Source organism: Pseudorca crassidens, chromosome 4, assembly GCF_039906515.1.
Source record: "Pseudorca crassidens isolate mPseCra1 chromosome 4, mPseCra1.hap1, whole genome shotgun sequence".
Lineage (NCBI taxonomy): Eukaryota > Metazoa > Chordata > Mammalia > Artiodactyla > Delphinidae > Pseudorca > Pseudorca crassidens.
In genome coordinates this window covers 2,400,604-2,426,091 of record NC_090299.1, presented here as the reverse complement: position 1 = coordinate 2,426,091, position 25,488 = coordinate 2,400,604, and the positions used below count along the sequence as shown (strand labels likewise).

At 66.0% G+C, this 25,488-nt stretch overlaps 3 protein-coding genes across 4 annotated transcripts in view; 1 reads left to right on the top strand and 2 right to left on the bottom strand.

The window, feature by feature from the left end:
* Nucleotides 1–7,665: 7,665 nt before the first annotated feature.
* Nucleotides 7,666–17,057, bottom strand: HGFAC (HGF activator). Its single transcript, XM_067734957.1, has 15 exons — nucleotides 16,360–17,057; nucleotides 15,373–15,553; nucleotides 14,595–14,814; nucleotides 14,350–14,446; nucleotides 14,043–14,122; nucleotides 13,288–13,410; nucleotides 13,077–13,208; nucleotides 12,828–12,938; nucleotides 12,577–12,751; nucleotides 12,247–12,332; nucleotides 11,249–11,513; nucleotides 9,533–9,672; nucleotides 9,040–9,180; nucleotides 8,790–8,938; nucleotides 7,666–7,918 (listed from the first exon to the last, which is right to left on the bottom strand). The coding sequence occupies exons 2-15, from the start codon at nucleotides 15,475–15,477 to the stop codon at nucleotides 7,736–7,738; spliced, it is 2,007 nt and encodes a 668-aa protein (XP_067591058.1). The 5' UTR covers nucleotides 15,478–15,553; nucleotides 16,360–17,057; the 3' UTR covers nucleotides 7,666–7,735.
* LOC137223353 (uncharacterized) lies at nucleotides 10,822–25,378 on the top strand. The gene is made up of 4 exons (XM_067734958.1): nucleotides 10,822–11,052; nucleotides 11,722–11,787; nucleotides 11,975–12,073; nucleotides 22,772–25,378. Exons 1-4 carry the CDS (start codon nucleotides 10,942–10,944, stop codon nucleotides 23,582–23,584), a joined length of 1,089 nt encoding a protein of 362 aa, XP_067591059.1. The 5' UTR covers nucleotides 10,822–10,941; the 3' UTR covers nucleotides 23,585–25,378.
* The window catches only part of RGS12 (regulator of G protein signaling 12), a 117,491-nt gene continuing 109,386 nt past the window's right edge, over nucleotides 17,384–25,488 (bottom strand). For both annotated transcript variants that reach the window (XM_067734955.1, XM_067734954.1), the window contains exon 19: nucleotides 17,384–17,887. In XM_067734955.1, the coding sequence (XP_067591056.1) occupies nucleotides 17,661–17,887 (227 nt within the window). In that variant the 3' untranslated portion in view covers nucleotides 17,384–17,660. The remainder of the gene's footprint in view (nucleotides 17,888–25,488) is intronic.

The window sequence follows — 25,488 nt, the reverse complement described above, 5'->3', positions numbered from 1 at the left end:
CGAGGTGCGCGCCCAGCCGGCCCTGCCCTACCGGCGCCCCGCCCCGGCGCTGCGCCCGGCGGCACCTGAGGCCACCTGAGCGCCCTCCGGAGCCAGGCACATTGCGGGGCTCGGCCGCTGGCGCTCCGGCACTGCTCACCCCGGGGCGGGGGGCGGGGGGAGCGGGCTCCCCTCCAAAAGCAAAGGAAACGCCGGACGGGAAGGGGGCGTCCGCGCGTCCAAGCGCTTGGCCCAATTTTAAAGTGCGCCTCAACCGAGCTGGCTTCGCCCTCCGGCACCTGTCCCTCCCACCACCCCGAGCTGTCACCAGACACCGCTGACCACAGAATGACCGTGGGTCGACCCTGGCCGAGACATTGCCCCGCCCCCCAGCCCTCCAAGCCCCCTCTCTGCTCCCCCCAGACCACCCCCGCTCCCCAGGCAGGGTGATGGAGGGGGGTTCATTCACGTCCCCTGGCAGCAGGAATCCCAGGGCAGGTTGCTGCCCAGTAGTGAGTGGGACCACAGTGCCGCGGTCTCGGTTCCCCCTTCCCCCCCGCCCCGGGGCTGAGAGCTATCCCTCCGGGCAAGGATGGCACAGAGGTTCTCTGCTGCTCTATAAAGGCCCCCGAGAGTCCCCTTTGCAGTGGGGGAGCGCTGACCTTCCGGATTTCCCCTCCTCCACCCTGTAGCTCCAGTCCAGCTGCCCGCTGTTCTTTGGGAACCCAGGTGGTTGGGGGACCTGGCAGGTCGACATCTCAGACTTCAGCCCCCATCTATCTCTAAGACAACCTCTGACATTCACCCCTTCAGGAGCAACCAACAAGGCGAGGGGCCAGTGGCAGAGATGGGGCAGCTCCCTAGAAGAGCGAGGAGAAGCAATGTACCCTACCCGAGGTCCCACCCTAAGGGAGCTGATGTCCCGCCGGGAGGAGAGGGGAGGGCTCAGTGGTGTCCCGTTACCCTGAAATCCGCCTGGGTGGGAACAAGCGTGTGCATCTTCATCCCATCCAGGTCTTGCCTCTCACGGAGGAGGAACTAACGCTCAGAGCTGCGGGCACCTCCAGGACTGACCCACGTTGGCTGAGCCCCGAGCGGGGCACAGGATCCGTGGGGGCAGGCAGAGCCCTGGGCTGGATTCCCAGCTCAGCAGCCACCATGCTGGGCACAGAGAGGGCCAGGTCCTTCCTCTCTGGGCACCCACTCCCCTCCTCACTGTCTCTGGGGAGCTGAGAAGGCAGGTCCCTGGTGGGCACCACCCTCATTCAGATGCCCTGGGGATGTCTTGCCAGGGCGTAATGCAGAGCAGTGTCACGCCAGGCCCAGGAAGCAGCTCTGTGTCTCCTGTGTCCCCTCCTCCAGCACCACCTCCAGCGGCACCTGTGCAGCCGCCAGCCGCCTTCTGCAGAGCAGTTGCCCGACCACAGAGCCCCATTCACGCTCCCCACACATCTCAGGCCCCCAGGGGCTGGCCCAGGACAGCCGGCGTGGAGCCCGGTGGCGCTGGGGGCTGTGGCCACCAACACATCCGCCGCCCCAGGCGCCTGGCACTTGGTCATCCCTGCAGGGAGGGTCAGTGCCCCGCTGCATTCCCGAGCGCTGGACCCGACCCAGGCTCCTGCCGTGCCTGGAAGCTGCACCTGCTCCTGCACTGGCCCGAGAGAATGCGGGCCGCCGTGGGGACAGACGGCTCCCCCCGCCCCCTGCCGGCTACTTAGAGGTGGGCTGATCTGCCTGCCTGGCTCCCACTCCCAGACCCTGGCTGGGCTCCTGGCCTCTCTCTCCTAAGTTCCTGCTGTGGACCGAATGTTTGTGTCCCCACCCCCCAAGTTCACGTTGAAGCCCAACCCCCAAGGGGATGGTATGAAGCGGTGAGGCCTTTGGGAGGTGATGAGGTCACGAGGGTGGGGTCCCCAGGACTGGATTACTGTCCTTATAAGAAGAGGCATGAGGGACAAGTTCCTTCTCCTCACCCAGCACTGAGGACACAGCCAGAAAGCAGACATCTGCACGCCTGGAAGAGGGCTCTCACCTGACCCCAGCCTGGCATCCTGATCTCTGACCTCCGGCCTCCAGACCTGTGAGAAATGAACCTGCTGTTTTAGCCTCGCGGTCTACAGTGTTTTTGTTGTAGCAGCCCGAGCGGACTAAGACAGTTTCCCCAGCTGTTGCGGCCAGAGTTGCTGGTTGCAAGTGGCAGAAGCTGACTCTGGCCACTGAAGCAGGAAGGAATCTGCTGGAAGAATGTCAGGTGTTGAGTAGAACCCAGGGGAGGTGCGGATCCAGCGGGAGCTGCAGGAGATAGGGCGCCAGGGGAGCACAGCCACGCTCGTGAGACCGGACGCCACGCCCGCCCTGCGCCACTGCCCTGCCGGACTCCACAGCCGCCTTCCAAGAAGCCCCCCGACCGTGGGTCAGAGCTGTACCACCGGCTGGCCACACAGCCACGGGCACTGCTGCTGGACATCACTGCCAAGGACACTGCCACCACTGCCAGACTCCATGGCCCCAGGGCAGTGTCACCCCATCTGTGGCTCTGCGGCCGAGGGACCTGCCATCAGACGCTGCACCTGCCGTTCACCATCCAAATGAACTTTAACCATCACACGACTTTTCTGGCCTCTTTCCTCTTCCAGCCTGACGTTATTATGATGAGCCCCTAAATGAGATGATGTATGTGAGGGTCTCTCAAAATGATCACGGGTTTCACAAACACAAGGGAGTGATGGGGACCAGGGCCAGGCCGCCTTGTCTCGTATCTCCAGGTGCTCAGTGAGGCTGGAGAAGGACACACACCAGCTGATCGTGGGAAACTCTACGCCTGTGTCCACACGAGCGATACCCCGTGTCACTCCTTCACAATTCCCAGCTCCCCTCGGTCGGGTGGGGCCACATGAAGGGGCTCTGGCCAGCAGAGTGGGAGGAGGTGATGACCGCCACCTCCCAGCCCTGCACGTCTGCCACCCTCCTCATCCACTGCATGGCGAGATGGGGTGTTATGGACCCAACTGTGTCCCCGCTAATCCATCTGTTGAAGCCCTAACCCCCAATATGACTGTATTTGGAGATGAGATTTTTTTTTAATATTTAAATATCTATTTATTTATTTACTTGGCTGCACAAGTCTTAGTTGTGGCACGCAGGATCTTTTAGTTGTGACGTGCGGCATCTAGTTGCCTGACCAGGGATCGAAGTGCAGAGCCTTAACCACTGGACCACCAGGGAAGTCCCTGGAGATCGGATCTTTAAGGAGGTAATTAAGGTTAAATGAGGTCATAAGGGTGGGGCCCTAATCCCATAGGACTGTGGCCTTAAAACACAGGGAGAAACACCAGAGCTCTCTCTCTCTCTCAGCACACACACAGGGCAAGCCCACGTGAGGACACAGCAGGACAGCGGCCGTCTGCAAGCCTGGAGGAGAGGCCTCCCCAGAGATCAGCCTTACTGTACCTTCATCTTGAACTTCAGCCTCCAGAACCACGAGAAATTTCTGTTGTGTGAGCCCTGCAGTCTGTGGCCTTCTGTTAAGGCAGCCCGAGCAGACTGGCACAGACAGTGTGGAAGATTGAGTAAATGGCTGCAAAGGCCCCTCCCCTGCACCCACACCCCTTGAAATGTGACCTCCTCCCACCGAGAGGTGGAGCCTGCCTCTCTACCCTGGAATCCGCTTTGAGCAGCTCACGTCCACTCTTTCTTTGGAACCCGGCCACCACCATGTGAACGGGCCCAGGCTAGCCTGCCAGATGACAGAAGACGTGTGGCCCGGTCACCCCACGGCCCCAGCTAAGAGCCAGCCAGCCCCCGGGGGCAGAACCGCCTAAGACCCGCTGACGACCCAGGTACGTGGCGGAGCCAGCCCAGGCGGCGAGAAGCACCCCGCCAAGCAAGGCCACGTTACCAACCCGCCCGGCGTCGTGAGCTCAGTACGTGGCTGCTTGTACGTCGCTGCGTTTGGATGTCATCTGTGTCATCGCAGCAGCACTCTGATACACAATGTCTGGAAGCTCTGCAGAGAAGGAGCCTGGACCCCGCCGAGTCGCCACGGCCAAGGGCACCGGCAAACGTCCAAGCTGAACAGGAGTCCGCACACAGCAGGCGGGATGAGTCGGGGAGACGCCCCCACCCGCACGTGTGGTGGTGAGGCCGCAGCACAGCAAAGACAAAAGGCACGAAGGCTGCCGGGGCGGGGTTGGGGGGGGCGGAGTCATGGCAAGAGAACAACAGTTCGACTTAAAGCAGATTTCTCAGCAGGAGGGACAGCAGACAGCGGAACACCACCCAAGTGCTGACAGCCAGTAACTGCTGACGTGTGAGGTGCGATGCCAAGCGAACAGCTTTACGGCAATAGACGTGGAAATGGAGACAGATACACTCACGGAAGTGTAACTTCCTAAAGCTAGCTCAAGGAGAAACAGCGTTCTCCACAAGTCCCAGAGCATGAAAAAATGACTCAGCAGTTAAATAACATCCTGCAAAGAAAACACTGGGCCCAGCGAATTTTACAGGGAATTCTACCAAACTTTCGAAACACAGACCATTCCAGCTTTCTGCAGCCCTCCAGTGGATCAGGAAAGAAGGGACATTCTTGATCTCTTTCTACGAGATCAGTACAGCCATTCAAAGAGTATAAGACAGTCATTCCAAGAGTATACGAGAGGAAAATGACAGGCCAGTGTCACTCAGGAACGTAAATGTAAAACCCTAAACAAACTTTAAGTCAATCCAAGAAAAGCTTATAACAAGTATGACAGAATGCATAAGCCGGGGCCCCAGCAGCTGACACTACGTTAGGGCAATTCAAGGAGGGATCACCCACAAAGGTGTGCTCTTGGAAGGAACCACACCTTTGTACGTAAGGGGCGCAGTACGTGACTGTGTAGCCCCTGGCCAGTCAGAGAGCCGTGGAAACACCTCTAGACCTGAGGTGGGGGGGTTCCCTGAACCACGAAGGGGCGTCATTTCCATCTTGGGAGGATCACGGCCTTCAGTTAAGGGATCTGGGTGTATCCCTTGCTGGGGTACCGTCACAAAGCACCACAGACCGGGGGCTTAACCAACAGAAATCGTCCCACCATTCTGGAGGCCAGCAGGGCTGGTCCTTCTGACGGTTGAGGACCTGCTCCAGGCTCTGTCCTTGCCTTGTTGAGGGGCCATCTCCCCGCTGTGTCTCTTCACATCATCTTTCTTCTATGCATGTCTCTGCGTCCAAATTTCCCCTTCTTAGGGGAACGCACTCATATTGGATCAGGCCCCACACTCTCTAAAGATCCCCTTTCCACATCAGGTCACATTCTGAGGTCCTAGGGGTTAGGACTCCAATATACGAGCTTGGGGAGGACACAATCCAACCTATAACACTGAGGCGACCCCAGAAGAGGGAGCCAGGGAAATCAGCACCCCAACCTCACGCTCCTCCCTCCTCTGACCTCCTGCTGGGGCTCCCCCAAAGGGCGCAGGAGCCCACTGACACAGCCCATCAAGATCAGCCTATGGGGCACCGGGCAAGGTGGGGAATAAATCTGGAGAAGCCGACGGAAGGTAGCTGGCTCCCACCCTGACTTGGCACGGCTCACTACAGGAATGCAAGGCTGGCTTGACGTTAGACCATCTATAAATGCACGTCTATAGACCATCTATAAATGCAGATCCACGCTCGGCACTCGCAGGGGAGGAGGTCAGGGAGAGCTCACGTCAGGCGGAGGTGCGGTGGGACTGAAGCAACACGCTTCCTGGAGCCGAGAACAGGAGGTCGGAGGTCCGAGACTCACGAGTGGGAGCCGCTCCACCCTCCACGCTCCTGGGCACCGGCACCCGCCTCCGCTGCCCTGGCTGCGGTCAACGTGGTGGGGCTTCAGCAGCACGTCCCAGTCCGCTTCAGGGCTCTGAGCCCCACCCCCGGCATTTGGGGCGATGGGCACACACACTGCTGTCCTCCCAGTACCTGTCTCTCTTCCTCCGGCTTTGGTGGGGGCAGTGCATGTCCCTGGTGATTTGTCTGGTCCTGTCATGACAACCCTGTTCCCTGCCCTCCCGGCTTCCTCTGCAGCTGGGTGTGGCCAGGGGACCCCATTCAGGCAACAGTCAGGCCTCTCGGGGCTCCAAAGGCTGAGTGAAGGGGGAGGGGCGGTGCAGGAGGGAATGTTCTAGGCAGCAGTGGGAGCACCGCCAGCAAGGGCCCTGGTCAGTTTCACGAACACAAGGAGGCCCGAGTGGTCAGAGTGCAGTTGTGGGGGCAGAAGAGGGGCTGGAGGCAGGTGGAGTCAGATCACACAGAGACTGGGGGTAGGCTCCCAGATGGGAGGGGTGACATGGAGGAAGCCCTGGCGTGTCACCCAGGACAGGCGGCGAGACCCGGTCCAGGTGGAGCTGTGGAGATGACAGCAGAGGGGAGTAGGACTGTGGGGAGAAGGACCCCACCCTCTGGGCTGCTCTGGGCAGGGGCCCCATGCCCAGAGCAGGATGGGTGGGGCTGGGGCTGGATGCGCTGAATGCCACCCTCTTCCTGACCCTCCCTGAGACCAGGGGTCCCAGCGCCGGGCACCGCTCTGACCCACCCCCATACACCCAGGCCTCTTCTCCTGACCACAAATGTCATCACAGCCCCACCCTGCTGTCCCATCAGGGACACTTGGGACACCCCCAGCACCTCACTACAGCCCCCCACACACACACAATTCCACCCTCTTTGGCCTCAGCCACACTTCCTTACTTTGATTCAAATAAGCCACTACCAGGGGCTTCCCCAGTGGCGCAGTGGTTAAGAGTCCACCTGCCAATTCAGGGGACACGCATTCGAGCCCTGGTCCGGGAAGATCCCACATGCCGCGGAGCAACGAAGCCCATGCGCCACAACTACTGAGCCTGCGCTCTAGAGCCCGCGAGCCACAGCTACTGAGCCCGCGTGCTGCAACTACTGAAGCCCGCGTGCCTAGAGCCCGTGCTCCGCGACAAAGAGCAGCCCCCACTCGCTGCAACCAGAGGAAGCCCACGCGCAGCAACGGAGACTCAACACAGCCAATAAATACATAAATAAACAAATAAACAAATTTATAAAAATAAATAAATAAATAAGCCACCATCAGCCTCCTGTCTCAGGACCTTTGCATGTGCTGCTTCCTCTGGCCCAGGATTCTGGGCCCTTTGGGCATCTCAGATCCCGTGCCCACAGTGTCTTGCCTGGCTGGTGCAACCCGCTACCCTCCACTCACCCTGGCATTGGGGCTCCTCCCTTCCCCTGGCTTCCTTCAGAGGAAGTCTCCAGTTCTCCCCACCTAGAAAACACGGCTGAGGGAGAGCTGCAGTCGGGCGGGCTGCCTCCTTGAAGCAAAATGATAGCCAGGGGTTTTCCCAAATAACCTGTCTTAAGTTCTAGCATCCGCTGCCGTGGGACAGCCCAAGGCGCCCGGGCCCAAGCCCCACTTGCCTGGGGGAGGGTCTGAGCGGGGTCTGGCTGGGCACAGCTCCTGCTCTGGAGAAGGTCTCGTCTGGATCCCCGTCCTGACTGCCCTGGCCGTGGGGCCAGACCCTCCCTGTGGGGTCACAGGCTCCCTTCTCCTCTGAGCAGCTGGGGTGCTGGCTTGGGCCCAGCCCTGAAGCCACAGCACCCACAAAGCTGGGTCGGGGGTCACGGCCTGGGGGCGGGGGAGGCCGAGCTGGCGGCAGCGGGACAGGCAGTGTGGGCCGGGGTCTTTTGGGAAACATGTTTATTGCCAGTGAGGAGGGAACGGCAGGAGGCACAATGTCCCCAGGGGTGGTCTCAGGAGGGATTCACGGGCCGCTTGGGGGGCCGAATCCGGTCGCTGATCCAGTCCACGTAACGGGTCACGCGGGTGTAGACGCCGGGCTTGTTGAACTGCCCGCAGCCGTCTCCCCAGCTGATGATGCCGTACAGGTAGGCCACGCCGTTCTTCTCACAGGCCAGGGGCCCGCCTGAGTCCCCCTGCGCAGAGCGGCCGGTCAGAGCCTGGGGCCCGGCTCAGGAGGCTCACGGCTCAGCTCCTCGACACCCATGAAACAGTCCACCACCCCCTCACCCCAGGCTCCCTCGCCCCAACCCGGAACATGCCTCCAGAGGGGTCAACGCTCGAGGTGGGCTTCCCGAGAGCTTGGGCACAGCTGACATGGGCATTCCAAGTAAGGGGGCTGCCCCCCTTCCCCCAACCGCATAGGCAGGGCGCCCTCCCAGTAGTGGGCTGCTGCGGCCCCCTCTCGCCTCCACAACCAGCAGAGCCCTCCTCCATCTGGGTCCCCCCTCCGCCCACCATGTGCACCAGGCGGCCCCGCGCTCCAGCAGACCTGGCAAACCCCTATTCACCCCCTGGGACAAGTGCCAGCGCCCCTTCCTCCATGAAGCCACCCCTGACTTCCCCCAGGGCGCTTGCTGTACCACGTGGTTGAGTGCCGAGCCCCCCCCTGCTTTGCCACCTGTGAGTTGTGTGACCTGGGAAGAGTGAGCAGACCTCTCTGGGCCTCAGTCTCCCCACCTATAAAAGTGGGGAGTAAAGCAGCTTCTCCGACTCAGCACTGATGTGCAGACCCGAGGAGCCCTTGAGAAACGGGACACTGGGATCGGCCAATCGCTCGAGCCCATTTGGGAGGACTCTGGGTGAAAAGGGGTTTGGCCTTCAACGTCACGTGGCCAGCCCTGCCCTTGGCTGGACAGCTGGCCCGAGCCTGGGCTTTGGGAGCCGGCCTCTCCTGGGCCTCAATCCCCGCCCCCTGTGAGCAGGGACCCCACTCCTGGCCCCCGGGCCTCCAGCAATAGTGAGCGCCCATCTGGGGGTGCTCCCGGGGCGGCCATCCCGGCTCACCTGGCAGGCGTCAGACCTGCAGTCGAAGTAGCCGGCGCAGAGCATGTTGGGGCTGACGTCGGCCCCATACACCTCCGGGCTGCTGCATTTGTGGTCGGCGACCAGGGGGACCAGGGCCTCCCGCAGCAAGCTGGAGTATCCACTCACATCTGACGGCCGACAGGGGGCACTCAGCCTGGGCGAGGCTTGCGGGGCCGGGCCGCTGCTCCCGGGGGGCACGACGCTGGCCCCTCGCGCCCACCCCACTCACTCTCATCCTGGTGGCCCCAGCCCGCTATCTGGCACTTGTGCCCAGCCGGGAAGGTGCTGCCGGGCTCAGGCAGGCAGATGGGCTGGACGAACTGGGAGCGGACAGCACAGCGCTCCCCCTTCTTCTCCAGCCGGATCAGAACTGGACGGGAGAGAGGCAGGGGGTCAGCCTGCGGCATGGGGGCCCACGATGGGCCGAAGGTGGCTGCTGGGTCACACGGGGTCCAGCCCCACCGGGCAGAGGGGCTGCGGCCTGGGAGGCCCAGGAGGCGACAGGAGGGCCAGCAAGGCTGGCCAGCCAGGGTTTCCTCCAGCCGCGCCGAGGCCACTCGGCCACACCAGCTGCTCTCGCTGCCCTCCCCCCGCCCTCCCCCTCCCTCCCACCCATCCCCTGAGTGTCTGAGGACCCTCCCCTGCCTGGCACCCACTTCCAGCCTCTCCTGGCTCTGGCCCTGGGTGTGCACAGAGCACACAGCACCGGTCCCGAGCCTCACCGAGGTCATGGTCACTGGGGTTGAACACCGAGTACAAGGGGTACGGGATGTACTTCTCTATGCCGAACGTCTGCGTCACGGCCGTCGTGCGGTTGAAGAAGTGTTGGCCGAGCACCACAGAGACACTTTCCCTGGGGGGGCTGTGCAGTGGGAGCTGGTGGCAGCATGACTCTCGGGCCCCTGAGGTCAGCTCGCCCCCTACCCACGGGGACAGAGCATCCGGTAGACGATCCCAGGAGGGTGACGCTGTGCAGGGCCCCCGCCCCCACCAGGCCCTGGGAGAGACCTGAGCAGGGGCTGGGGTGTGGGCCGTAGTGCAGTAGGGAGTGGGGAGCTAGGGCCACAGCCCCCGTCCTGGCAGCACCGCCTCTAAGGCAGCGGCATGAATGACCCTGGGGTGCCTTGTGCAGGTCTAGGTGGGGTCTGCGCTGACATGCACCCACGTTGCTGCGGATCCCAGCTCTGGGCACCGGTTCTGCCCCACGCCCCTGCTACAGGGGCAGGCCTCCTGTGAAGTCACCCGTGGGCCCAGGAGCCTGAGTACTCCCCTCACCCCCCGCACCTGCGCACGAATGACCTGTCCCACCCACCTCCTCCAGCCCTGCTTGGCCCAGGCCAGGGACCAGGGTGCTGGGGTCCAGCCCACAGGGGACGGGCCCCTCCATCCAGCTTGGCCCTCCCCAGCCCCTCCCTGGACGTGAGCAGAGGATGCCTGCTCCCCTTCTCCAGCCTCTTAACCACCCCCATCCCATCCATACTGGGGAGGCCTCAGGGGTCCTGTTTCACAGGTCGCACAGCGGTCAGCACAGGGCAGGACGTATGCCCATTGCCCCCCACCCCTACGCTGTAGTCCCTGGGGTGACTGATGGGGGACTCACCGTCGGACTCTCACGCTGCCAAGCCCCCAGCCCCCGCTCACGTCCCACTCCCTGGGATGCCACTGTCAGGCCCGTTCCCTCCCACTGAACCCTCCCTCAGAGAGAGCCCCCCACTCCCCACGGCAGAGCCTTGTTCTCGTCACAGCCGTGAGGAGCGGGGGACGGGTTGGCCTTTCTTGCCCTGAGCTCGCTGTCCCCCACCCTGGGGTGTGGTAGTGGGCCTCGCACCCCTGACCTTTCCCCCAGCCGCCAGCCCCAGCCGGCCCTCCGCTCCGGTAGCCCGCCGAGTGGGCGGGGCCTCGGGCTCCCTGCGCCCCACGGTGCCACCAGCTCGGTCTGGGCCGGGGGAGCGAGGCCGGAAGGGGCGGGCCCTGCGAGGCACGGGCCACACCCACCACCCTGCCGCGCACGCGCTGGCCGCCCCGCCCCGCCCCTCCCTGAGCGGGGAGACCTGGAGCTCCCGGGGCGAGGACCAGGGCTGCGCGGCCACACGGGCAGGGACAGGGACAGGGACAGCACCCCGGGGCAGGAATGGGGCGGGTCTCGGCAGTCTCCATGCCCAGCACTGGGCTGAGCGCTGAGTCCCACCTCAGTCAGAGGGGCAACGGGGAACGGAGGGACCAAAGGACGGGGTTTACACGGGTAGGTGGCGGAACGTGGGGACACATGGGTGATGGTTAGGACAGGCGGGTGGGTGCGTAGATGGGTAGCGGGTAGAGAGTGGATGATGGGTGTATGTCCGGGTGGGGGAGCGGAGGCCTAGATAGCGGTGGGTGGAGAGGTGGATGGCTTGAGGGATGGCGCAGGGGTCGTGGACACTGGGGCCAGAACCGCTCACCTGTTGGAGAAGCAGTGGGCGGCAGACACCACCCAGCAGGTATGGACAAGGCTCCCGGCACAGAAGCTGTTCCCGATGTAGATGGCGGCCAGCCAGGGGTGGGAGCCGGGCAGCGAGGACGAGCCACCGATGATGCGTGGCCGTAGGAAGCTCCTCTTCTTGTGCCTCTTGCCACAGGTCTGGCGTCCGGCTGGTCCAGCTGCCGCGGGCCCAGGCAGGCTCAGCAGGGCCTCGGTGGGCGGGGGCTGGATTCTGGCAAGGGATCCTGGGAACACAGGTTACCCGCTCACACACCCCGGGTCCCTTCTGCACACCCCAGGCCAGAGAGGGTACTGGCTGCGTCCACCATCCTCAGGTCCCCCGTGGTTCACCTGCCTCCTGACCCAGCCTAGGCAGTTCGTCTGAAAGAGGGTCCCCAGCTCTGCCCCTGTGGGCACATGACTTACTCTGAGCCTCAGTTTCCTCATCTGCAGGATGGTGAGAACCGCACCCAGTCACAAGGCTTTGTGGGAACCAGGGTGGCCTGGCACACCTGGCAGGTATTCGTGTCCTTCCCAGCAGCCTGGGACCCCAGAGCCAACTCGGGATGGTAGAGAGGCCTGGAGCACGGGGCCAGGGGGCGGGCTGGCCTCATGGAGCAGCCCACTGCCAGGGTCTGACTCCAGGGTACTCACATTATCCACGTGCACCCACACTTCCCTGTCTCTGGGGACCGTCCTGGCACAGTGCAGCCCGGCTGGACCACCCAGAGGACCCGGTGACCAGCTCGCCTGCTCTGACCTCTGGTGTCAACCCACTGCGTGGCCTTGGACCAGCCCTGCTCTGGTGAGCCTCAGTTTCCCCATCTCTCCGGTGGGGCCGTGGTCCTCCGGAGAGAGGAGGCCTGGCATGCGGGTGGAGTGGGTTGGGCCACGGCGAAACCACGGTGATCTCAGCGGGGGCGGGGCCAGTGCTGCCCCCACCCTGCTGCTTCCCACCCAGCCACTAGCTGCGCGCACCGCAGGCTGCCAGGCGGCAGTACTCCCAGGAGAGCGCGCTGTCCTTCACCACGTAGCACCAGGGCTTCTCGTCCTTGTCCGGGTTCCTGGGGTGCAGGGAGAAGCAGGTGGGCAGGGGAGTCAGTCACGGCTCCTCAGTGACGGATGGGAGGAGAGAGCTGGGGACCCCTAGCTGGGTGCGGCTCCTGGCACTCTGCCCACCCGCACCCCACAGCCTTTGGCCCCTTCTGCAGGTGGTTCCGATCCCTGGCCCTGGGCTCCTCTCGCCACAAAGCCTCCCAAGCCGAGGGGTCAGGACCCAGGGACAGGCCCCGCCCACCCGGTGCTGACCGGCAGTAGGCGTGGGGCCCCAGGCCGAGGAGGGCCGCGGCGCCCACAGAGTCCACGTGCAGCTCCTGGTAGAGCAGGTCGGAGTTCCAGGCCAGGCAGCTGAGGCCCGAGGCCGCCGTGCTGGCCACGCCTCGGTACTCGGTGCCACTCCCCACAAAGCAGGACTGGGCCGGCACTGCGGGCGGCACGGTGCGTGGTGAGCCTGGGCCCCAGGACGCGGGGCCACGCAGCTCTGAAGTCGAGCGACTCACCAATGTTGCAGAGCCGCCCGGCGTGGTCTGGGGGGCAGGCGCATACAGTGGTCCCGGTGGCCACGATCAGGTGACAGGTGCCCCCATTCAAGCAGGGGCTGCTCAGACAAGCTGGGGGGAGGGCTCAGAAGCTGGGCCTCGAGGGGCAGGGGCAGGGCCTGGTTCCCACCCAGTGCCCGTCTCTGGGTGGCCCTGGACGAGCCCCTTCCCTGGGTGGGAGGCCCAGCGATACGGCCCGCCCCCCCGTACCTGTGTGGCGGGTGCCCTGGCACCGGACCTGGCCCCCCGCACACTCGCACTGTTCCACTTGGCCCCGGTGCACGCGGGCCCAGCGATCGCCCACCTCCAGGTACTCGTAGCGGCTCTCGTCAAAGCATTTCCCTGGGGGCAGCACAGTGAGCCGCTGCTCCCCGCGCGTGTGCCTGGCGGCCCCCTGCCCTGCAGCCCCCACCCTGCTCACCCGTGCCGCAGTCCTTGCCAGTGAAGGCCACGGGGCAGGTGCAGTGGTACGACTCGGGGTCCTGGGTGCTGGAGCATGAGCCCCCGTTGAGGCAGGGGCCAGAGGCACATGGGTCCAGGGCAGCTGGGCACACGCAGCAGGGAGGGGTGTGTCTGAGAGCCCGGCCGGGCCTCGTGACTCCCTCCCCACGCCGTGACTCTCGCCACCTTAAAGATGCCCCTCCTGAGTTCCGTGGTGTGTACATGCCCTGGGAGTGAGCGCAGGCCTTCCCCCTCCTCACCACATCCTCTGCCCAGCTCTCAGACCCTGGGCAAGTGGGCCTCTGGCTCTGCATCCAGCACCCTGAAAGCCCGACCCCCATCAGGCAGCGCAGTCCTTTTCCGTGTGCCCCGGGACCCTTGTAAGCGGGGCTGCCAGCACCACACCCTGCGGACCCCTTGGGCCCCCTCCACGTCCAGGGCTGTTCCTGTGCAGCCGCAGGGCCCAGCCTGACCACCAGGGGGCGCTATGACCCCCGGCAATGGCCAAAACAGTTATGTGGCCCCCCCGAGAGGGCAGGACCTGCGGGGCAGGGTGTTCCCCACTCCCCACTCCTGCAGGCCCCGAGGCCTGCAGTGGGATGAACCCCGAAGCCCCCTCCTGCACACCAGGCAGGACCCCAGCCCCGGGTCAGCTCTCAGGCCCCTCAAGCTCACCGCCACCACCGGCCCAGCCCCCTCCTAGCTTGCGCTCGGGCCCAGACCCCCGGCACCCACCTGGGCCCTCCCGGGGGGTGGAAGCCTGCACACAGTAGCCCCAGGCCCTGTCCCGGTCATAGTTGTGAGTCGTGGCACACCTGGGGGTGACGCATGCAGTGACGTGGGGGTCCCAGGCCAGAGACCCGCCCACCGTAACCCCAACTCACGCAGGGACCCACGCTGACCACTCTGGGGCTTTCTCCCATGCACTCCCTCATTCATTCATTCACTACATCTGCTGTGTGCCAGGCTCAGTGTGGAGTACGGAGGGCAGGGAGCGGAAGCGTCTCCAGGGCGGGCACGGGGCACAGGGACTGGGACCCACCACTTCCTGTGGGCGCTTCCCTCTGTAGTGCAGGAGTGGACCATGCGGCCGCCGTAGCGGAAGGGGAACCTGCAGGGCTGCCCGGCCTCGGTGAGCACTGCCGGAGGAGACACGGGGGTCAAGGGCTCCCGCGCTGGTCACCTCCCAGCCCCCATCACATACCCCACTCCCTAAGTGCTGCTGTGTTCCTCCAGGCCCCCCATCTAGGTGTAGCCTGCCACCTCCAAGAAGCCTTCCTGACCCACCTGTGCCCCCAGGGCTGCTATTGGAGGGGGCTGCCCTGGGCAGGTGGGTAAGCCCTCCTCCATGGGGTCCCTCTGCCCTGGGTGCTGTCGCTGTGGCTGGGGTCCTGGGGGTCACCGAGGTTATGGGGATCGCGGGGGTCCTGGGGGTCACCGAGGTCACGGGGATCGCGGGAGTCCCAGGGGTCACCGTGGCGTTACATTCTGGGGGTTCCGTTGGGTTCTAGGAAGAGCCGAGAGGCCTGTGATGGGGTCAGTGTGGGATGAACCCCGCTCACACTCAGGCCCTGACTCAGTTTCCATATTGGGGCCCTGAGGTCTTGGAGTAGGGACCAGGGGACACTGGCTCTCCCACGGCCTCAGCTGGACCCTGTCCCCTCCCCTCCCACCGAGTCCAAGGAGTCAGGCTGAGCTGGCTCAGGGTCTGCCAGGCTGGCACCACTGCCCTCCAGGCTCGAACCCTGGGGGTCTGTTCTGGGGGACGGACGAGAGCAGCTGCGAGGCCTTCAGCGGCCCCCCCCCGCCCCCACCTCAAACACGTGGACCCAGCAGAGGCCCAGAGAGGCGAACAGTCTCCATGCCCCTGGGTGGGGGCCAGCAGGTTGGATCCCCAGGCCCCCTGTCCCCCAGGCCAGCCCAGCACGCCCACCTCACCCCCGGAAGGCTGGCCGTCGCCACGCTGGGCCCTTCACCCACCCCACACCCTGCCCTGGCCTCAGCCCCAGGACCCAGAGTGGGCACGGAGAGCCCATGATCACAGTGCAGTGGGGTCAGTGCTCACCCTGCCAGCCTGGGGCTGAGCCCCTCGAGGCACCAGCAGCAGCAGCAGGAGCAGGGACAGCCCAAGTTGGGGGCAGGGGCTGGGGACCCAGGCCCAGCGCCCCATGGCTCCTCCTGGGCTGGCGTGAGGAGCAGCAGGAGGCGGGAGCAGAGTGGCCAGGGCAGGTGGGGGTCAAGGCCGCCTGGAAATGATTAACCCTGGCTGCCTCCCGTGCCAGGCCCACACGTCCCCCAGGTCTGCTGCCCAGCTCACCCTGCCTGAGCCAGCCGGCCCCTCTGGCCTCAGCCATGCTGGTCCTGGACCTGACAATGTCCTCGAGTCTCAGCTACGACACCTCCTCCAGGAAGTCTTCCAGGATGACACGGCAGGAAGGGGCCTGGACCCCCACAGCCCCAGCTTCCGGTCCCTACCTGGCCACAGGGTTGGCCACTGTCTATTTGTGAGCTATACTAACCAGAGCACCTACGCATGCTGAGCCCTTTTGAGGGCCCAGGCCTGGAGCATGGGATGTGGCCCCTGGCCAGCAAGAGGCCAGGCACAGAGAGGAGGGTGTGTGCACCACTGCACACAATGCCCCCCTGGGACAGGGGCCTCTGCCACCCTACTCTACAGCACCTCTGCCTGTGGCTCCCAGGACGAGCCTGGGGTGGGGCCTCCGGGGGGAGGGGGAGTGGAGCGGAGGAGGTGGGCAATACCAGAGCCCCTGCCTGCTGTCCTAGCGCCCCGTCCCCACTGCTCCTGGACCTGCTGGGGCACCCCCTCAGGAAGCCCTCTCGCCCCTGGGCTTCCCCTCGTAGCCGGGACCACCCGTGCCATCCCACCTCTGTCCTGGGCTGCCCTCCTTCCCATCCCAAGCCCCGGCCAGGCACCAGGGCCACAGAGACCTGGCTTGGGGTCCTGCCCAGGTCTGTGAACGGACGCTGGGGTGTCACCCCCCAGACACGGCCACAGTTGTCGCCCCAGCTGGCCCCTGGTTCGTGACTGCACCTGCAGGCAGAGCTGCCACGGGAACCTCGTCTGCAATTTGAGGGGCCGCGGAGGCGGCGGGGGTGGTGGTGGTGGGTGGCCCGGTCCCCATGAGTCAGCTCAGCTGCCTGCATGGGGTGGAGAGAAGGGCTGGCCTGGGGATGGGCCCGGCGCTGCAGCTGTCTCACTGTGCACCCCCAAATCGCACTCTCTCTGGGCCCCCGTTTTCCCCTCTGTGCAGACGGAGCGAGAGCAGAAACCGAGTGGGTACCCAGCTTGGCACGCAGTGGGTGCCGGGCCCTCTCTTCCACGCGGGCACCCCCAGCTCAGAGCACAGCTCCCTGGGAGGACCCAGAGCAGCCCAGCGGCCAGGGCGCGCTCAGGCCTAGAGCCCTTCTGACAAACCTGACATGCATCTCGGAGGAGGGAGGGGTGCCGGGGGCCCCTCAGCTGCTCAGCGCCGGGGTTCCGCCGAGGCACCTGGGCTGATGGTGCCGTCTCTATCTGCCCTGCCCACCCAGCGTCACACGGCAGCCCTGCCCACTGGCCTGGCCTGCTACCCCGTCCCCTCCCGGCTCGCTCAAGCCTCAGGACCCCTGCACAGGCTGACACTCTTTCCCAGGCCTTCTGGGCAGGGCAGTCAGGCTTCCCCTGAGGTGGTCCCTCCAGAGACAGGCCCTGCCAGACCACCTCCCTAAATGAGGCCAAGGGCAGGGGATTGGGTCAGAGTGGCCTGAAGGGTCCCCAGGCCAAGCTCTGCCCCCACCGGCGGCCACCCCAAGAGGAGACCCTGCACCGAGCTGCACGAGGCGCTGTGACGTGGACAAGACCAGGGCCCTGGACGGGGCAGGACCACGTCCCACTGCCCACAGGCTAAGCCTCGTGCCCCGCGAGGCCAGCCTTATTACCCTGCTCACCTCCGACCTCACCCCCAAGAGCCGGTTCTCCCCAGCCCCCTGCCGATACACGCACAGGGTCACGGGAACAACGGCTCCCTGAGGGCAGGGTCCGGGCCCCAGGACCAGGCACGAGGCCGACGATCTGGTCCTCAAAGACGCTTTATTGCTGGACACCGAGCGGGAGCTGGGGGGGGGCCAGGGAGCCCTGAGCCAACGCTGGCGAGTGTCCGGGGCCAGGACCCTCCCCGCCCTCTGCTGGTTCGGCCCCCAGGGGTGGCTGAGGAGGCCCGTCCGAGGCCCTCGAGATAGGCTCAGCAGCTCCCTCGGGATCTCTGCTCTCCACGTGTGTGTCCAGGCAGGCGGCTGGGACGCCGGGACGGGAGGGAGGGCCGGCCAGCTGGGTCGGGTGCGCGGGCGGCAGCCTCAGACGAAGGTGGCGTGGTGTGGGCCGGCCTTGGGCTTGGCAGGTCCCCCCAGGATGGGGCTCAGGCCGGGGCGGTCTGATGTCAGCGTCCCGCCGGCCCGTGACCTCCGGGGGCCCGTCCACACCCCCAGGATGCTGCTGCCCGGCCCAGGCGCTGAGCCAGCCACACGGTCCACGTCGACGATCGTGCTGACTGGGAGGCCTCGGCTGCCTCGGGCCCCACCTCCTGCCGCGGGGAGAAGAGAGAGTCTGTCACCCGTCTGCCCACCCTGGGCTGGAGACCCCACCCCACCCACCTGGCACACATGGTGGCAAGGGGCTCCTGAGACCCCCACGTGCATCCCAGGAGCAGGCGACTTCTGACCTGGGGCCCCCAGGCCTGGCGCAGGGAGCCCTCTGCAGTGGGGAGGGTCCCAGGCTGAGGGAGCTGCAGGCTGCAGGGAAGCAAGCCGGGGGAGGGGGTCTGGGGGCGCAGGGCCCAGGTTCCGTGTGGTGGGACCGGCGCGGCCCCTCATCTGTCACGGGTACACCCTGCACCCTGTCCTCACCCGGCGCAGCCAAGACAGTGGGGACGGCCCACCCACTAGGGTGCTGTCCGCCCAGCTGGGGCCCCCTCTGGGGAGAAGCCCGGCACCCGAGCCCCTGCAGCTCCCCACTGACGCCCTGGGGGCATCAGGGGCACCCGCCCCCAGATGACACCGCGCTGCCCCTCGCCAGGGTGGGAGGGGGGAGGGGTGCGTGGCTGTGTGTGGGTTTGCGTCACGGGAAGGAGCACGTGGTGCCCCTCGGTGGGCGCTGAGATGGCGGAGGAGCTGGGGCGGGGGGGGGGCGGTCCCAGGGCCCCTCAGCGGGATGCAGCCGCCCCTGGGGTGGGGGGTGGCCGAGGAGGGCCACATGGGGGACGGTCTCGTGGGAAACCTCCCAGCCACCTCCGCTGCGCCTCTCAGACACCCCCACAGCCCGTCCCGCACCCCACTGCGGCTCAGGTTCAGGGCCGGGCCTCCACTCCTCCTCGGGGGGCTGTCCGCAGCCAAGGGGCCGTCAGGGAGGGGCTCCAGGGGGAGGCATGCTGCTGGGCTGAGGGAGGACCAAGCACTGGGTGTGGGTTGCCCCAGACGGGGCTGGACCCTCAGGGCACTCTGGGTCTCCATCCACAGAGCTCACTGCCCAGCGTCTCTGAGGGCTGCGGCTCCCAGTGGGGCAGGGGCCTGAGCCCCACCGCCGATGCCCCCCAGGGCCCTCGCGACCTGGCCACGCAGTTGTCCACCTGCCCGTCGACCCGGGCCTACCTCTTCAGCCACACAAACTCTGAGTCCTTCACGCTCTCCTACCCCATCAGCAACACCCCAAGCCGGGTGCCCCTTCCTCCACCCTACCCTGCCGCCTGCCCCCTTCCAGGCTGCTCAGTGGTCAGCCAGGCCTCTGTCTTCAAGTCCCCACCTAGGCCCCAGGAGTTCCAGGCTGCCTGAAACCGCCTTGGAAGCTTTTCGATCCCAGGCTGGGCAGCCACACCTCCCTGCCAACCACCCCAGCAGGCTGTCACTGCACTGTCACCCTGGCTGGCCCCGGGGGTGCGCCCTGGGGGACAGAGGTGCAGTCCCCAGGAACCAGGTCGCTGCGGGCAGGGCACAGGGCGCTCAGCAGGCGCCCTCAGCCTCGGCTCCCTCCACCGAGCCCCCCCAGGCAGAGCCCCAGGCCCTGGCGTGGCCAGGTGTAGCGGGGAGGCTAGCATGCCTGTGGGGTGCTCTCAGTGAGCCTGGGAGCCAGGGACCCTCAGGTGCCTGGGGTGCAGGGGGAGCCCCAGCCCCAGGTTCCCAGTGGACAGGCTGGAGGAGTCCAGGCGCAGGGACACAGGGTCCTGCTCTGGTGACCGCCCCTCCCGGGCCTTGCCGGTGGAGGTGAAGACTTTGCTCCCTGCGTGGGTCCGAGGCCTACATGCGGGAGTGGGGACGGCCGTGGGGGTCAGGAGCCTCGCCTCCCCTTGCAGGAGCTGCTCTGTGGCCCCCAGAACCCCCGGGGCAGGTCCGAGCCTGTGAGAGGGCCTTGCGTCCTCTCTGATCTAACAGAGGCAGCAGAAGGAGCCTTTCCTGGGGCCTGTGGGACCCACCCCTCCCCTGCTTGCTGGCGGCTTCCCAGGGCCAGCAGATGATGCGGTGGGGCTGGTCTGTGCTTGGATGGGGGCTGTGCAGAGAGGCAGGGCTTTGCTCCCCAACCGTTTGTCCCCATCTGGGGCATTTGTCTGGAGTATTAAGAGGCCCGTGACCCCACGCAGGTTGAGGGGCACGGCCCTTTCCTGTCCAGCCCCGTTTGGACCCCCCAGGAGGACAGAGGCCGGCGAGGGGGAGGGGCCTCAGCCACGGCCTCTCTGACGCCTGGGAAGCTCGGGTGTGCTCAGGATGCAGACGGCTGCCTGCCTCTGTGGACGGGAAGCTCGTCCCCGGGCCAGAGACGGGCGTGTCACAGGGAGGGTGGCTGCAGTCCAGGCCCTTCCTGCCTGCCCGCCCAGACTCGCTCTCCTGAGGAAGTGGCAGCCCCAAGCCTGTGACTCAGTGTCACAGTGCCCGCGGCGGGTGGGCGTCACCCGTCTGCGTCACGGGCGTCACGGCCTCCGTGCCAGGGCCTGCCCGGGGTGGCTGCCCTCCCAGCTTCCCGAGGCTCCCCTTGGCTCTCCTGGCGGGGGCAGCAGCGTGGGGGACCCTGCAGGGCTCAGGGGCCACCGCTTCCGAAGGGAGCCGGGTCTGCCCTGTTCATGAGGGTCGCCCCCTGGGCCTCTGTCCCACGTCCCTCGGACACGCGCACGCGGGGCCGGAGCCAGCGGCCGCATCCCCCGCCCCTCAGGCTGCCCTGCTGACCCCTCATCTCCCCAGGGACCACGGGCCCTGCCCCCTGGCTGATTCCGACTCTGCACAGTCAGGCCCTCCCGCCGGGCGCCCTGCTGGAGCCCAAAAGCCCCTCCCGAGAGCCCACCTATCAGCCCCTTGCCAGCGGCCAGGTCTGCTCTGGCCCTCAAGGCTCCACATCGGGAGAAGGTGCAGGCCGAGTCAGGACCCTCCTCCTGGGGCCGGCGGGTGCAGGGCTGCACGGGTGGAGCCAGGGCGGTGGGTGCAGCCTGACCCCTTGGCCATCTCCAGTTCTCCCTGGGTGCTGAATCAAAGCTCCTCATTCAGCAGATCTGTACTAAGCATCTAATGGGTGCCAGGACTCCCGCTCATGGCAGCACAGGGTAAAAGGGGGGGACGGTGACCGGGCAGTCACGGGGCCATACCGAGTGCAGGCGTGCAGACGGGCGGAGCCTGGGGAGGGGACGTGGGCAGCGGCTGCAGCAGTGCCGGCCCCAGGTCAGGGTGTGGGAGGTCACGCTGCCAGCCACTGGCGGCCCGTGGCTTCCACTCTGAGAGACCCAGGGGCCGGGTGGAGCAGACCAGCCGCAGGGCACATGGGGGAGACGTACGGAGAAGGGGACACGAGGAGGATGGACGCGCGAGGGGAGACCTGGGGCCGTCGGCCTGAGCAGCCAGGAGGATGCAGCTGTTGCAACCCGTGCTGGGGTCTGGGGAGGCGTGCTGGGCCAGCTGGGTCAGCCCTGGGAAGCCCGTGGAGGCCTGTGGAGTGGGCCGGGTGCAGGCAGAAGCCCCCAGACATCTAGCAGGACTCAGGTCCTTTCTAGCCAGGGCAAGGCCGGAGCGCCAGAACACGCTCTGCTGGAAGGGGGGTTCCGGAGAGAGCCCTGGCAGAGGGCTGCCTTCGCCGGGACCCCCGGCACCAACGTGACCCCGAGAAGGCCAGGCGGCCCCCCACATGCACATCACGGTTTGCGCTGGGGAGGCTGGTCCATCCTCCTGGAAGGCAGGTGTGCGCGGTGGAGGTGTCCCCCGGCCGCCCAGACAGAAGGGCCAGGGCTCTGCTGGAGAGAGGGGACGTCTGAAGGGACAAGTGCAAACTTGGCAGTGGTGGGGCAGCGGTGCAGGTTCAAGAGGCTGGGGCCCGGGCTGGGGAGATCCGCACGGCTGTCCCGGGAGGCCCTGACGCCCCAGGGGACGGGCAGCTGGATCCTCACTGTGGCTGCTGTCCCGTGCACAGCTGCACTTCCCCTACTGTCCCCAGCCCAGGGCTTCCGCCTCACCTGGGACTGAGCAGGTGTGACACGCCGAGACTGGCTGGGGGTCCAGGCTGGGAGTGGAGCGGGGGTGGCTGACCACTGAGCAGCCAGGTGCAGAGGGGCTCCTGGGACTCATGGCCAAAGCAAGGTCACGTGGTCTGGCTGCCTTCACTGCCAAGGTGAACGGTGTGGCCCTTATCTGGGCTTGTGGCCTCTGGTTAACGCTCCAGCCCCGTTCCCATGGAAACCAATTTACTAGGCTACAGCGACCCCTGGCAAGCGGGACAGCTCCACGCACCTGCTAAGAAGCGAGCTGAGGGCTCCTGACCCCACTCTGGTAACTGGACGTGCCTCTGGGGACCCTGGACACTGTGGCACGAGGCCCCCAAGTCGGGCGACTTCTGCCCCGTCCAGTGAGCAGCATCTCTTTGCGCTGAGGCCCCGGGACCCCAGGCCAGGACTGGTGGCGAGGACTCCTAGGGAGGGGCGGGTGGCCCTGCTGGCAGCCGTGTTCCTGCAGGAGGGGGACGGGAGAGGCCCGGCCAGGACCCTGACCCGGGCGTCCAACACCAGCACGGCCAGGCGGCAGTGGGAGGGAGGGAAAGCCTGCCCAGTGCCTGGCTGAGGGGCTGCGGTCACCCACTGGACAGAGCGAGGGCCGGCGAGGGAGGGCCCGGGAAGGGCACCAGACACCTCCTGGGACAGCAGGTCCCACAAGGTCAAGCCCTGCACCTGGGGTTCCCGTGTCCATCTGAGTGCTCAGCCGGGGGCCAAGGTGAGGACCCGCCCAGCCCAAGGACACCTGGGGGCCAGGGGAGGGGGATTGCTGGGCCGGGGCCGCCCGCCCACCCACCCGCCCGCCGGTCAGCCCGGAAGACAGCTCCTCTCTCTCCCTGGGAAGAAGATGCCCTTTGGGGGCGACTCCCACGCCCTCTCCACGTCTGCCTATGTGGACGCGGGGTCTTCGCCTGCTGGGTGAGCGAGCCCTGAGGCTGGCTCCGCCCCCTGCAGGGCCGTGGACGCCGACCTCGGAACCTGACGCTCGCGCTGCTGGGACAGAGGACTCACACCGCCACCCAGCTGGTCCTCCCGGGGACGGGAAATGCCCACCAACGCCCACCAATGCCCAGAGTTTTGCTGGAAACCAAACAGGTAACAGTGGGGAAGGTGGCCCGGATTAGGACCAAATCCACGGCAGGCTACACTGGAAGGCTGCGTCCCGCAGCGGAGGCTCCGTGCCTGGGCCACACGGCCGTTCAAAGACCTCCATCCCTTGGCCACGTCGGGCACTCACAGGCCTCCCCGTACAAGGGTGCTGGGGACCAAGGGCCAGGGTGCAGGCGCAGCACGGCTCTGAGGGGACTCTCCGCACATGGGGACGCGTTGCGGGCAGCCCCCGACCTGCTCCGGGCTGCACGGCCCAGACGTGGCCCCGGCTCCCCGCCCCAGGGTCCAGCAGCATCAGCACGCTGTGTCTCTCACCCTGAACGGAGGGGCCACGGTGGCCACCACCTAGGAAACAGCTCACGGCAGCTAGAATCAGCAGGAGGTGTGGATGAGACCTGCCCTCTGGGCCCCGAGGATACAGCTCAGCGCCGGGTCCAGACGCGCGCTGGCCCAAGGGTGTCTGCGGCGCCCTACACTGGCGGGGGAACCTCAGGTCCGGTTCTGCGTCACAAAGGTGGACGCAAGGTTCACAGGACGAGCAGAGGATCCGTCCGGCGAGCCCAAGGTGGAGGCCGTCCCACCGAGGGCCTCGCAGGGCGAATGGGCACCGCACAGGAGGAGCGGAGGCCCTTCCCAGCTCCAGGAGGACGCGGCTGATCACAGACCCTCACGGCCCCCCCTGCCGTCCTCCCTGCTCAGGACACCCACGGAGCCAAGCATCCAGGGTCTCCACCTGGGCTCCTACTCATCAGGGACGACCAGTGCACGGGGCGGGGGGCATCAACGGCGACACACCCCGGAAATGCAAGAACTCACCGGTCACGCTGCCGGGCCACAGGTGGGAAGGCCGAGCCCCGCACTGGGTAAGGCACGTGGGCCCAACGCCCCAAGCCCGGAACGTGGAGCTGGAGAAGCCCGGCGGGAGCTCGGAGAAAACGGCTGGACAGCGGGCAGCCAGCGATCCGGGCTCCGGGTTTACGGGGAGCGAGTCGGAGGGATCCGGCCCGGCCGGCTCACCCACCACCACCTGGCACCCCACCCGGCCCCCAACCCCGGAACTCTCAGGGAGGGGAGAGCCGTGGCCCCGAGCGCTCCGTGCCAGCCCCTCGCGGTGTCCCCGCTGTCACACCCAGCCTCCCGGCGAAGCTCGTTACTGCCGCCCTTACACAGCTGTGTCTGCGGGTGTGCATGAGGCGCTCAAGAACGTCTGGTGAGCGCAGGTCTGCTTTCGAAAGCCAGTACATTAAAGTAAACCCAATGAATTCCATTAAAATGTGCAATGTTTTCCCAGGTTAAAATACACCTGTAGTTTTCTGAAGAGGAAACAGATGTTCAAGTGAGAAAGGAAAGCGCTTTCAACCAGTCCAGTGAGGAGAGGCAGAGTTTATTATTTCTCCCGGAAGAGCACAGACTCAGAACACAGGCGAGACTACACACAGGTGTCTACGGGGAGAGCAGAGGGCAAGTCGGATCGAGGTGCAGGAGACATGCAAGGAAGGCCGCGGCTTCTCCCGGCTTCACGTCCGCGGGCTGTCTCCGTGGGGAGGGCGCCGGGAGCCCGGCCCGCAGAGCCAGTACCCCACGGGTACAGAGCCGCCCTGGGTCCCCACGGAGATGCGGCTGCAGGTCCGACAGGACCCAGTCCTGGGGCAGGACTCAGACCAGAGGGGGCCTCCCGCCACCCCCAACAGCAGCCACAGCTAGTGTCTGCCCACCACGGAGCCCGCCAGAGAGGACGGCGGCACCCAGGGGCTCCACGGGCACATGCCTGCGCGGACAAGGCTCCTCCCTACACCTCGGGGCCGGGCACACAGGCCGTGGCCCGAGTGCGGGGCGAGAGCCGCTTTCCCAGGAGGCCGGGGGCCTCGCTTCACCTGCTATTAACACTCACGCGGCTAAGGAGCAGCTCCACCAGCCCTGCTCACCTTGACACGCTCATGCCTCCGTTTGGAGGGCCGCCTGTGACCACCCAGGGTCAGGGAACCCCACGCGGATCCCAGCGCCCAGCACGCAGGCCTCCACCTGCTGTCTGACCGATGGGCGGAGGGTGAACACCCTCCCTGCAGGGTCAGCGCAGCCGTCCTGCTCTAAATCACACGGGCTTCACCCACTTGCTCAAGACAAGCACTGTTGTTTTCAGCCTTGAGATTAAAATACTAAAACTGCTAGCTATCCAGATTGTAATAAAACACATACATTTTGCAGAAATTCCCAGGGCCTTGCTTGGTGGCATTACTGCCGGGGACCCAGGGAAAGACGGCGGGAGGGCACCGCCGGGCCCAGTGCGGGCACCGCTCACGAGCGTCACGCCACGGGGCGACACCCCCTCCGAGGCCCCGCCGCCCATCCTGGCCACACCCTGACCTCAGAGGCCGCAGGGTCCTTTTAGAGAAGGCAGAGGCCGCCACGACCAACACAGTACCTGAGGGGGCTGGCACGCTGAAACCTCCTTAGAGGGATTAAGGGGCGGAGGGGGTAACTTTGCACCGCTGACGCTTTCTAAGTGGGTGGACAGCACCGGCAGGCGACCCCGGGCGGGCGGGCAGGGAGGAGGGGGGTCA